General features: G+C 43.3%; 2 protein-coding genes across 2 annotated transcripts; one reads left to right on the forward strand and one right to left on the reverse strand.

Annotated features, from left to right (window-relative positions):
- Positions 1 to 228: 228 nt before the first annotated feature.
- Positions 229 to 10294, forward strand: rgmb (repulsive guidance molecule BMP co-receptor b). Its single transcript, XM_079688857.1, has 3 exons — positions 229 to 780; positions 5148 to 5677; positions 7917 to 10294. The coding sequence occupies exons 1-3, from the start codon at positions 663 to 665 to the stop codon at positions 8661 to 8663; spliced, it is 1395 nt and encodes a 464-aa protein (XP_079544983.1). The 5' UTR covers positions 229 to 662; the 3' UTR covers positions 8664 to 10294.
- Positions 10241 to 12309, reverse strand: LOC307043912 (uncharacterized protein). The gene is made up of 5 exons (XM_079688858.1): positions 12177 to 12309; positions 11265 to 11570; positions 11134 to 11175; positions 10941 to 11046; positions 10241 to 10842 (listed from the first exon to the last, which is right to left on the reverse strand). Coding segments are annotated over exons 1-5 (510 nt in total). The 5' UTR covers positions 12232 to 12309; the 3' UTR covers positions 10241 to 10841.
- Positions 12310 to 12389: the final 80 nt, after the last annotated feature.

The following is a 12389-nucleotide window of genomic DNA, read 5'->3' on the forward strand; positions in this document are numbered from 1 at the left end:
TGTAGACAGACCTCTCTCTAAGAGTGAGTGTGTGGGAGAGAGAGAGCGAGAGCGAGAGAGAGAGAGAGAGAGAGAGAGAGAGAGAGAGAGAGAGAGAGAGAGAGAGAGAGAGAGAGAGAGAGAGAGAGAGAGAGAGAGAGAGAGTGAGTGAGTGGTGGTAGGCGGGTTTTCCGCCAACAGGGTTTGGTTGATTCTCTATTGATTTGTTGGAGGGGCAGAGGAGGAGGAGGAGGAGGAGAAAGTGAAAGGGGAGGAGTGGATGAGAAACCCCGGCCTGGTGAGGAAGAGTGATGTGATTGTGCGTGTTTGGGACGAGAGGAGAGCACAGAGTGATCTCAATCCTGGCGAAAGTCCGACCGTGAAGGGAGCGCACTTAAATCACGTGGGTGTGTTGGGTTAGTGCCGGGCAAAAAGTAAAACTATCCTCGGAGTGACTTCTCTTGCACTTTGATTTCTTCCTGCCTTTCGACCCCCTCCGCCCTGCATTCCGCGGAGCAGCTGTGTTTTAATGCGCACCCGAGGAGGAGAGGAAGGAGAGAAGAGTGAGGCAGAAGAGTCAGAAGAGGCAGAAGAAGAAGTAGAAGTGAGAAGGCCTGGACACCACCCCTCCTCGCCTTTCGGAAGACTGTCCACTCTCCCCTCCTGGCCCTGCATGGACGGGGATGGGGAGAGCCGGATGCTGTTGCCGCGGGGCTGAGCGCCTCGTCTCCGCGTCTCTGGTGCGCCGCTTCCGGCCACTGCTGCTGCTGATCATCGCTGTCTGCTGCGGTGCTCAACTAGGTAACTAATTGCACTCTATCACTGCAACAAATAGTGTGTCTCTCGCTCGTGGTCGCAGCTAATCTGTCATTTCCTGCACTTTGTTCTCCAGTTTCACACTATAACCGCAGTCAAATCATGTTTGTTTCTCTGTCTGTTGCATTAAGTCTTGATTAGAGATACTTTATTAGTTATTATGCGTGTGTAATCCATGCGGAGCTGATCTTTGTGCTGGGCCCAGGGCTGCCTGACAATGGCTCTCTCTCCAGCGGCAGTGCAGCAGTCTGAGCACGGATCGAGTTTCCCCTTCTCTCTCCTGGGCCGTCATTCTCCTGTCTGCCCCTTAATGGCTCATGGAGGAGGGGAAGAGAAGGGAAGATAGGGTGGCTATCTCTCCTCATGTCCATATAGCAGATCACAGTTTATACTCAGAGCAATATCAAACAAACCAGGATCCATTTAAAGTGTACATCTGATCATATAAAGTTAGGATTAGGGCTGAACTGTTGTAAATAAGACTTCATATATTGGGAAATACAGTTAATGTTCAGTTGCACGGTGCACATTAATATAATGCGTCATATGATAGCATTGAAGTGAACGGCACTGCGTTTGAATCTGTGGTTGTTTGTTTTCTAATAATCACCAAAAGCAGAAAATCACACCTCACAATCTTATCCACATGCTGGACAGGAGAAAGAAAAAACAGAAGAATTTCACAAAAGAAGAGTGTGTTCCCTGAAAGTTTACAAGGTGTTTGTTAGGGCTACTGATACTTAAACATAATATGACTCATTCTTAGTGGCAACAGACTCCATGATTTACTAACCAACTATTTACCACATTGTCTTTTGGTTTCAAATTCATCATCGCAGAGGCATGTTTAATATATAAATCAGTATAATGTCATCTATCAAATAAACGGCTCTTTTTGGGTGTGTGTGTTGCTGTGTGTGCAGGGGGTCGGCTGCTGTGGCGGCTGTCTGTTGAGCAGTCACACCTCCAGTAATTAGTTTAACACGGCTCAGCCAGCGGGACAAAACCGCCTCTGCACGAAGCCTGGTGGGAACACAGAGACCCACTTCGCATTAAAGACCCCTATGGCACCTTCTGCTACACATCCGTCACCGGGAAAGAATGTGTATTATTGAGTCTGTTGTTTTATTTGTTATAACTTGTGTACATATCAAGATATTTTGACATATTTTACTCCAGCCGTCGGTCCATGTCTGTAGTTGTTGACTATTGTTTGCCTCATGCTTGTCAGGTCGAGAAAGAGAAAGAGAGCATGCTGTAGTGAGCTCCTGTAATGCTTTGTATCTTTTAGCTTTGAGGGATGTTTGTGTGATTTGAGCTCAGTGTGTGTGAGAGAGAGAGAGAGAGTACACACAACAAGGTGATCAATAAGCACTTCACAAGCCATTCCCTCAGTTGAGAGATGATCCCAGCAGATCCTTCTCTGATTTACGGAGATTAGAGAATTTGGAGAACATCAAACAGGGAGAGAGAATCGCTAAACTGAGCCGGAGAGATTCGGCTGCTGGATCTTTTGACCTCTGTCTGATGGTAGAGAGGCGGCCTCAGGATGTGTGGGAGAGAGAGAGAGAGAGAGCAGGGAATCAGACAGAGAGGGCTGAGGGCGAGAAAAGCATAGGGCTGTATCATAACAGTACCGATAGAAGGGAAGGATTTAAGAAACAAATCTGACAGCAAATGAGGCTTGAGAGAAAATAGGAGACCTGGGAGAGGGGGAAGGAGTGAAAAAGACAGGTTCATATTGTGGTGGGAGAGGTGTGGGCACTGCTGGCTGTTTTATTGTGTCTATATTAGATACTCACCCCAGGGGATGAAATAAACCAAGCCGGCATGTGTTGAACGACTCTCCTGCATCAGCTCCTCACAGGAGGAGATCTTCACACTCTTCTTTACAATATCTTCAAATCAATTCTGTATTCATCTCATCTTTCCACAAATTGCACTTTTATATGCATAGATTGGATTTTCTTTCTTGAAATTACAGCTACGCAGGCTTAGAAAGGACGCTTAAGAGGACGGCTTCACAGGAGAGAGATTAATGGAAAAAATGGTGCTTCATATTAATAATCATCATGTGGAAATCATCTCTCCTTGCTAGATGTATACCCAGGCAGGCAAAAGTGCAGGGTCAGCTGCTGTGAAACTCCAGTAGATGCTTGTCATCAGAGAGGTTTCAACCTTTATATAAGTCAGCGGTTTGAACCCGAGTCCTTCAGTTACAGTGTCGACTGTCTGCTACGTCACCCTGCTGGGAAAATATCAGTGAATGAGTGCTTTTGTGTGTTTTTAGAGCAGCTCATGATTCTGATATCCCTTCGAAAGAGAATAAACCCACTCTGATTAGATTGGGAGCGGTATTTAGGTACTGCTAGGCAGATAGGAAGGAAAAAAGGAGGCTGTTGGTGCGCCAGTCAAAGACACAATGTGTCCTCAGTACTCAGACCGTCTGTACAGTGGTGGTCGGCATGGACGGCAGGCTGTGTGTGTGTGTGTGTGTGTGTGTGTGTGTGTGTGTGTGTGTGTGTGTGTGTGTGTGTGTGTGTGTGTGTGTGTGTGTGTGTGTGTGTGTGTGTGTGTGTGTGTGTGTGTGTGTGTGTGTGTGTGTGTGTGTGTGTGTGTGTGTGTGTGTGTGTGTGTGTGTGTGTGTGTGTGTGTGTGTGTGGGTTTCTGTGGGTTGCTGTGGGTTGCTGTCAGTATTTAACATGCAGGAGAGAGATTCTGAAGCGTGGTGCGAGTGGGGGTCCTACCTGCACCTTCATTTCTAAAACTCAGAGCACTGCTGCCCCCAAATGGTGGCGCCCAACTCTGCCATGCCCTGAAATCAAATAAATGTACAAAGGAAAGCTGGAATGTGCTGTTTGCTTGTGAGTTGATGTGTTACTGGTTGTGAGGTGCTGGTGTCACAAAGAAAATTGTTGATATCAGTAAACACCATGCACTTTCTGTTTCTTTTTTTATTTGGTCGGCCATTAGGAGATCATACCACCATCTGAAGATCACAGACTGTGTACGTTTAACGGAAGCATAAGCGGCATTCTTTCTAAGAAAGCTATTTGTGTGTGTGTGTGTATGTGTGTGTGTGTGTGTGTGTATGTGAGTGTGTGTGTGTACAGCTGCCCATACACTGCAGAGCCTCTCTCTGGCCTAATCTAATAGTAGCACGCTGTGACTGATGCATTAGGTCTGGTCTCTAATCTCTCCCTCGCTCCTACTCCCTCTCTCTCTGATGATCTATGATATAAAAGGAAAGTTTGACCCCTGTTTTATTCGAAAATATAGCAACCGATAAAACATCAGGAACAATTTCAGACCATGACATTTGTTTCTAATGTATATACATGGGCAGAATAAAGTCATTAGGATACATTTACTGTTTTCAGCCTACTATGGTGTTCAAAGCTTTAAACAAACACTAAAGTAAAAGCTTTATCTTATGAAGGTACATTTCTGGCTTTGTATTTTATTTGGAAAAGCAGGATCTTAAATACAATGCCCTCTACAAATAATTAATCAAAACCTTTCCCACAGCCTTGACATTATTATTATGAGCGTTTCAAACTAATGGTAGCAGGTTTGTGTACATAGCACACCTTGACGTGTCTTGCTCGCTCCTTCTTTAATACTGTATGTGTTATGTGCTCCTTGTCTTTATGAGCTGTATTATCTCACTCCTTGTGGGAAAATGTTCTTTATCTTTTCTCTCCGGCTGCTCTTTGGTTTATTACACTTCAGATTTATTACACTCCAGAGCGGCACTACTGATTCATCAAGATCTTTTACTAGCGCAGGGTTCTTTTTTTCAATTTTATTAGGTTGCATTGTTACCGACCGGTAGCATTGTGTGTTTTTAAGTTCAAAGTAACCTTAGTTTCCTTCTATGTGCACATTTCTAGTTAAATCAACCTCTGAGTTTAGTACATACCCACATTATCAGACTTGTGGTTGTTGTAGAGAGGGCTGGGTGATATGGTGAACATATAAAATCACAATCTTTTAAACCAGCTACCTTAATATCATTATTGCAATGATATTATAGGGTAGACCTATATGCTTTCAAAATCTTATTCGATAAGATTTTTTTTGATAAATTATCAGTAATTTATCTAATGACTTAATTAGTGAATGGACATTATAGAACAGCTGGAACAGTCCTGTTGGTTCAGAGAATTGTATAACTTTCTGTAAATCAGCGTATAACACCAGAAAAAAACATTTATTACGATATAAAAACAAATGAGTATATATATCAATATATTGCCCACCCTAGTTGTAGCTGCTCCTCTGGTTATATTACTGTAATCTGTACTATCTATCACTTTGATAACAATCTCTCCGCTCTTTGCCCTCTCCAGGTCAGTGCCAGGTGGCCACCCCTCATTGCCATATCCAGAAGTGCAACACCGACTTTGTGTCCCTGACCTCCCACCTGTCTCCGGCGGTGGATGGCATTCACACTGAGTTCTGCAAGGCTTTACGTTCATACTCGGCCTGCACCCAGAAGACAGCCAAGTCCTGCCGGGGGGACCTCATCTTCCACGCGGCCATGCTGGGCATCTCCGACCTCATGAGTCAGAGGAACTGCTCCAGAGACGGGCCCACGTCCTCCACGCGCCCTGAGGTCCAACACGAGCCCTGCAACTACCACAGTCGCACCCAGCACGCACACACACACTCCCACACACACGCCCACGACCATGTCCACACTCGGCCTGTCTACCTGTTCTGCGGGCTGTTCGGGGACCCACACCTGAGGACGTTTAAGGACAGCTTCCAGACATGCAAGGTGCAGGGGGCGTGGCCTCTAATCGACAACGACTATCTGTCAGTACAGGTCACTAATGTCCCCGTGGTACCTGGCTCCAGCGCCACAGCAACCAATAAGGTGAGAAGATATATTTTTAAGAGGGGAAACAAAGCGAAACAGGCTTTTGGGGTCTAATTTGTTTGTATTAAGACTGAAAGAGTATATTAAGTAAGAGCAGCTGGTCTAATGGAGGTAATTGTGTCGGTAAGAGGGACACATTTTTTCAATAATGACCTTTTAAGTTGCTTTTCTCTGCGTTAGAGTAAGAAATCGTATCAATGTGCTCTCCCTGCTCTACTTTTCTCTCTCTTTCTGTCTCAATGTCTCTCGCTTCCTTAGACTCAAGAGGTGTGAGGCCAACAGCCCGATCTTGTGACTATCTCTTGTGACTGAGGCAGTGTTGGAAACTTAGTTAACTTGGTTTATGGCTGCATATAGCCTGACCTCTAATAACATGGAATGAGATGTTTGAAAGGACCCACTGTTTACCCATGTGTGTGTTTTCAAGTATTTGTGTGTGTGTCTCATAAGTGCCACTCCTTGCACTCAGCTTAAAGCACTATGCGTGTTAAGAGTCCTTATCCCTTTATGACAAAAAGACACTCACAAACACGCACAGCTAAATGGATGGCGAGCCACACAAGGTGATCTTTGTGGTGTTAAAGAAGCTATGTTGATATTTCCCCGATGATCTACCCTCTCTAGCTTAGTCGATAGCTTTAATTATTAAAACACATACACACCCATGCATACACTTAGTCATGCACACATTGACATAAAACAAACACACACACAAACACACACACACACACACACACACACACACACACACACACACACACACACACACACACACACACACACACACACACACACACACACACACACACACACACACACACACATTAAGCAAATAGTAGAGTTGCTACACTGTAGAACTGAAGGTTTGACCTTGTGTCAGTGGTGGGGCAAGTTATTAGTCACGATTATTAGGGACACACACCCTCTCCCTCACACACACTCACACACATTAACAGCCCTCCAGGCCTAATGGCCTGCCAGGCCTCATTCCTCACGGCTGTCATGTGAACAAAGCCGCCATTCACCGGAACTATGATGCTAGTGCTAACCGTAATGCTCACACCACACCCTGTACCCACCACTGGCTCTACTTACCACTGAGCCGTGTGTGTGCGCGTGTGTGTGCGTGTGTGTGTGTGTGCGTGTGTGTGCGTGTGTGTGCGTGTGTGTGCGTGTGTGTGTGTGTGTGTGTGTGTGTGTGTGTGTGTGTGTGTGTGTGTGTGTGTGTGTGTGTGTGTGTGTGTGTGTGTGTGTGCATGTGTGTGCATGTGTCAGCATGTTTGCATAGCTGTGTCCAATTACAACTTGTTAAAAAGTAATTTAGTAATTTATCAAATGTAGGGTGATGAGAGTCAATAACCTGTGTAACGGGTGAATGTTAATATTTGTGTGCGTGTTTGTGCCTGTGATTGTGTGCGGGTATGAGACAGACAGAGAGAGGAGTACCTTTTACCTTATCTCTAGTCATCTTTTCCAATTATTCTGGTACTTTTTCTTGATTAATTGATTAATGGTTCAAATGCGTAAATGAAAGACATTCATTTTAGATGATAAATCACTTATAAAAGTAGTTGGTGATTAGTTTCTGTCGATTAACTAAGCAATTAATTAGGGCTGCAACTGCTGATTGTGAATGTCAAACAAAGATATGTTATACAAGCAAAAGTAGCAAATCCCCAGGGTTAATAGTTGCCAATTTATTTATTTTCAATTATATAATCAAATAATTGACTAATCTTTGCAGCTCGACATTTCATCTTCATATTGTTTCCTACCTATGCTCCATATATCTGGAACAAAGTACTAGAATACGGCAGGTCTGCTGAAACTCTTACTTCTTTCAAATTCAGACTGAAGACTTTTTTTTTGCCGCCACCTTGTAATAAATCAAATAACTATTCATATCTGCACAATAACTTTTATTCTTGTAATTAATACCTGTCTTACTCTATTGTAGCTTTTTATTCTCCTTGCTTTTAAATGACTGTTTTTAAATGTATTTATACACCATACCTTAATGCTTTTAATGTTTTTTTTCTGTAAAGCACTTTGAATTTCCTCTTGTTGAGATGTGCTATATGAGCAAACTTGAATTGCCTTGCCTATTGTCTCATCTCCTTACTGTAGTAGTGTTTGTCCTAAATGAATTGACTTGTGAACTCTATATCATTCATTGAACCAACTTGAAACAAAAATATGTCTGACTAACCTGATGCTCCTCTCTCTGTCTCTATAGATCACCATCATCTTCAAGCCCTATGAGGGGTGCACAGACCAGAGGGTCTACCAGGCCGTCACAGACAACCTCCCGGCTGCATTTGATGATGGTACGGTGAGCAGCGGAGAGCCCATCCACATGTCTGTCGGTACAAAAGGTGCCACTGGGAAGGTGCGGGCGCTGTGGATCTCTGAGCGCAGCCCAGGGCACCATGTGGAGCTGCACGCCGGCTACATCGGTGTAACTGTGATCGTGCGCCAGCTGGGCCGCTACCTCACCATGGCAGTGCGGATCCCGGAGGAGCTGGCTCAGGCCTATGACTCCACCCAGGACCTGCAGCTCTGCCTGAACGGCTGCCCCGGGGGAGAGCGCATCGACAAGGCGGGGCACCTCCCCCTGCCCCTCTCCCCTCCGCCGCTCGGCCTGCAGCTACGCCGACCCAGCTACTCCTCACAGACACAAGCATCCCCCTACGGTGCAGCGCAGATTTTTAGTGTGGAGGGGGCCAAGCAACGCTGCAGGGAGCAGCTGGAGGTGCAGGACATTTACTTCCACTCCTGTGTGTTTGATCTCCTCACCACCGGGGATGCTAACTTCACAGTGGCGGCGTACAGCGCCCAGAAGGACATGGAGAGTCTCCACCCTCATCAGGATAAATGGAGGATCTACCCCCGCGATTCGGCCCACTCCACCTTACACTCTGATTCTCAACATATCAAACAACTGGCTGTGCTCTTTCTGTGTTTCCTGAGTGTGGCGATGTGAGAGCAAAGCAGGAAGTTTGTGTATGTGTGTGCACTAGAGAGATTTTGGGAAGTTTTTAGCTAAGGCACTGATACTGAGCACTGACGCCTCTCTCATGTAAAGAGGAAACAGCTGGACGGTTACTGAGAACTCAAGCTTTTGGCCAAAAAATACTGGCAACACTAACTTGACATACCTGGCAGAGTCAGCCTACTGGGCAGTAACTCAAGAGTTGTGATGATGGCTTTCACAATCTGTCTTTATCTTTGAATAAGACGCCTGACAATGACACAAACATGTGTGGGTGAATAGAGTGTGTGGATATACACTCCAAACTGTAAATAGCTTGTCTTCAGTGGACAGTGTAATGGCGTAAAGTTGTTTTTGTGTCATTTGTTGTGATTATTCTTTGATACCTCAGACAGAGGATGTTTGTTTTAAACAGAAGCACTTTATTTTGTTTTATTCCTATAAATCCACATCAGTGTTTTTTCCTCTCTCTCTTGCTGTCCTCCACCAATCCTCAATGGCTCAAGTTTTGGAGACCATCTGTAATATACATTTTTGATCATTTCAAAGTAAGTCTTTTAAATTCAAGGAGCTGCCATTTTATTGATATCCATCATTCTTCCAGTAGGTGATTTGACTCAGCATCTCATTTTAATGCGAGTCGGTCAATGTGAGTTGTTCTCTATTGAATGTATTATGAATATTGTCTCAGCAAATTCCATCAGTACAATTATGTTGCCGTTTGAATTTGTTGTTTTTCCTCAGTCCTGATTTCAAATATCTGGAGTGTGTGTGTGTGAAAGTGTGAAAGTGTGAAAGTGTGTGTGAAAGTGTGTGTGAGTGTGCCTGTGTTGTTTTTTACCAGTTGGTGACATGCTTGGATGTGCTTGTTTTATTCCACACCATTTTGACAAAAGGCTGTGACAATACGGGCTCATGTATGTTGCGCTTTGTATCTTTGTTGTGTTAATTTGAGCCAAAGACAGATATTGTATGTTTATGTACAAAGGAGATCATAGCTCACCACCAAACCAGCACCGTTATCTTTGCCACACTCTTCTTTTTTTAAAGTTGCTACTGTAGATTGTTTTTGATGAGCTGATCCTTCCTGGGTGGGATAAGTGTAACATACTGGAGTGTAGAAAAAACACTGCAAACCACACTCTCTGCTGAGACATGTGCTTCAGCAGTGTGTTGTGGAAAATGTATGCCATTTCAAACCTGATAGAAATGTCCCTTAACACTATGAGACTCATTATGAGCCTTTTTATCCTGTAACATTTGTATAATGATGCCCTAAATGGTTGGCAATAATCAGCTTAATCTCAGTTCTTGGCAATGTAATCTCTTACATTGCGTGTGAGTGTCAGTTTGGTGAAGAGCGACTGGTCAGTGTTGAAATACTTAACTTATTTATGAACGTAGTGTCCTGTAGAGGAAGTTAAGCTCCATATTCTTGCTGTTGGATAATAATTTAAAAAAATGTCAGATGTGATTGTACTGCCACTTAGTGGTGCTCTGTTGCTATGTCAGTGTGTTACTTAAGGCGCTCAAAAAACAAAAAAAACAAAAAAAGATGGAGAAAAAAACTGTGTGCAAGTGTTTTATTTCAAAAACAATAAAGTCAAAATGGTTCAAGTTTACTTCCTGTTTATTAACGTCACAATTGACCAGAACATACAAAAACAAAACAAGATGCTCATTTGTTTGTTCAAAACCTTGAGCTAAGTTTCCCCTACATTTTTCATAGTATTTTAGGCATTCAAGGAATTCAGGAATAAAGGTCAGTGAGAACACAAAAAGATCTTCTTACAAACATAAACACACACACAAACACACACACATATAACAGCATGTGCACTAACCCATCTGTCTGAGGTTACGCTTTGATCAGATACCAAGATCAGCCTCACAAACAAGATCTGTGCTCAACTGCCACAGTTTGCAACACCTGCGATGTCAATGAGAAAGAGCGCCACAAAAGATTAGTAGAAATTGAGACCTGCTACTTCCCATTTAATCCAAGAGATTCCCATCCAAAACTCAGTGTAAACCAAAAGTGGGCTATTCTCAACTTCTTCCAATGCAGAAATCCTCACTTTGCCGACTTCAGACAAGAAATACTTCCCTTTCTGGGTTAGGTTTCTTTTCAAGGTCACTTGATTTCAACGAAGCTCTCCATTTCAATCATCTGAAAGGTTAAATACATTGAACAGTTACATACAATGTTAGTTAAAACACATTACACACTATAGGACCACACTATGAATGTGAGTGGAAACCTCTTACCACTTAATAACAGCATAAATGGTCATCAAAGTGTTGAAGACGATGATCTTCATGAAAATCAGCCTCAGAGCCAAGACTACCACTGTATTAGTCCGCAGACCAACATCTGTAGAAAAAAATCACACACCAACATAACAAACAACATCTGTATGACCCAGAAGGTTTCTTTTTTTAATGAGTGGCAAACCTTTACCTTCTGTTTCTTCACGTTCATAGCAGGTGTTGTCTTTGTGATCTAAAATTATAAAAAAGAATTACCTATGTAAATCAAAAAGTAGCTTTTATTTGTGAATAGAAATTAGAAACAGCGATGTGTAGTCCTACCTGATGAGTGGTGTCTCCTGGGGACTTTTGGGTGACGTCTGTGACTCGCAGAGCAGCTGTACGATGGCCAGTCGCCGGTTGCCACAGTGATGATTGCCACAGCGCTGTTTCCACGATGCTTCCTGTTAACAGCCATGCTGTATGGGGAGCTGGATACCTGGCCTTCTGATGGTGACCTCCAGCTGACCTCTAGGTGCCCTCTCCTGAAGTCGCTCACCATACAGACCAGCAGGGTCCAGCCCAACCTCTCCCCTGACAGGTGGACCGGAGGGGCCAGAGATGCCAGCACATCACACTTTACTCCTCCTTGAAGATGACATACATGAAGAGGATATTAGAATGAAAAAAAAGATCTTGGTTGGTGACTATCTGACTGAAGGTGATGCCTTGGTTCAAACACAACAAGGCAATGATGTATAAAAAGTGTATAAAGTAATTGTAGATATGCTGCAATTTGTTTAAACAAACAACAAACAACTTTGCTGTTTTCCCATGGGAACAGAATTTCAAGGACATCAATATAACATTATTACACATCTTAAAGTTATTTTTGTGCTGAAATCTTAAAAACCTCCAAAAAACGTTGATATTTTATGTTGTAACTCTAGCAGAAGGTACCCTAATACAAAACACTAAGAATATTGTCAAAAGCTCTTTGTTGCAAATTTGTAATTTTTGCTTTGTAAATAATATTGACTTCAATTTACTCTATCTGAAACAGCCATTAATTAAGTTCAGACACTGCAGTTTTCTTTCAATGTACAGAAAGACAAAAGTAAAACTAACTCAGAGAAGTTGATATTTTGTATATTTCTGATCTTCACTAAATAGTGATGTAGAATATTCTTGCCCATTGGCTAAAAAATATTCCCTTTTCATAATATAAAAGTATTAAAATGTGAGAACCCTTACCTGTCCACAAATAGATGATAGGAAGGTAATATAAACCGTTGGATGGCTCAGTCATGTCTCTGTCAGCTTTAGTGGCTTCAGTGACTGCTGTATTGTGTGTGTGAGTGTTTGTGTGTGCACTGTGTGTATATGCGTGACTGTGTGAAATGGGGGCATGCCGTTTGGCTTTGCCAGGAGCATTGCATTATGGGGATTGACATGTCACATTGTTTG

Source organism: Notothenia rossii (assembly GCF_949606895.1).
Source record: "Notothenia rossii genome assembly, chromosome: 6".
In the NCBI taxonomy this organism is placed as follows: domain Eukaryota; kingdom Metazoa; phylum Chordata; class Actinopteri; order Perciformes; family Nototheniidae; genus Notothenia; species Notothenia rossii.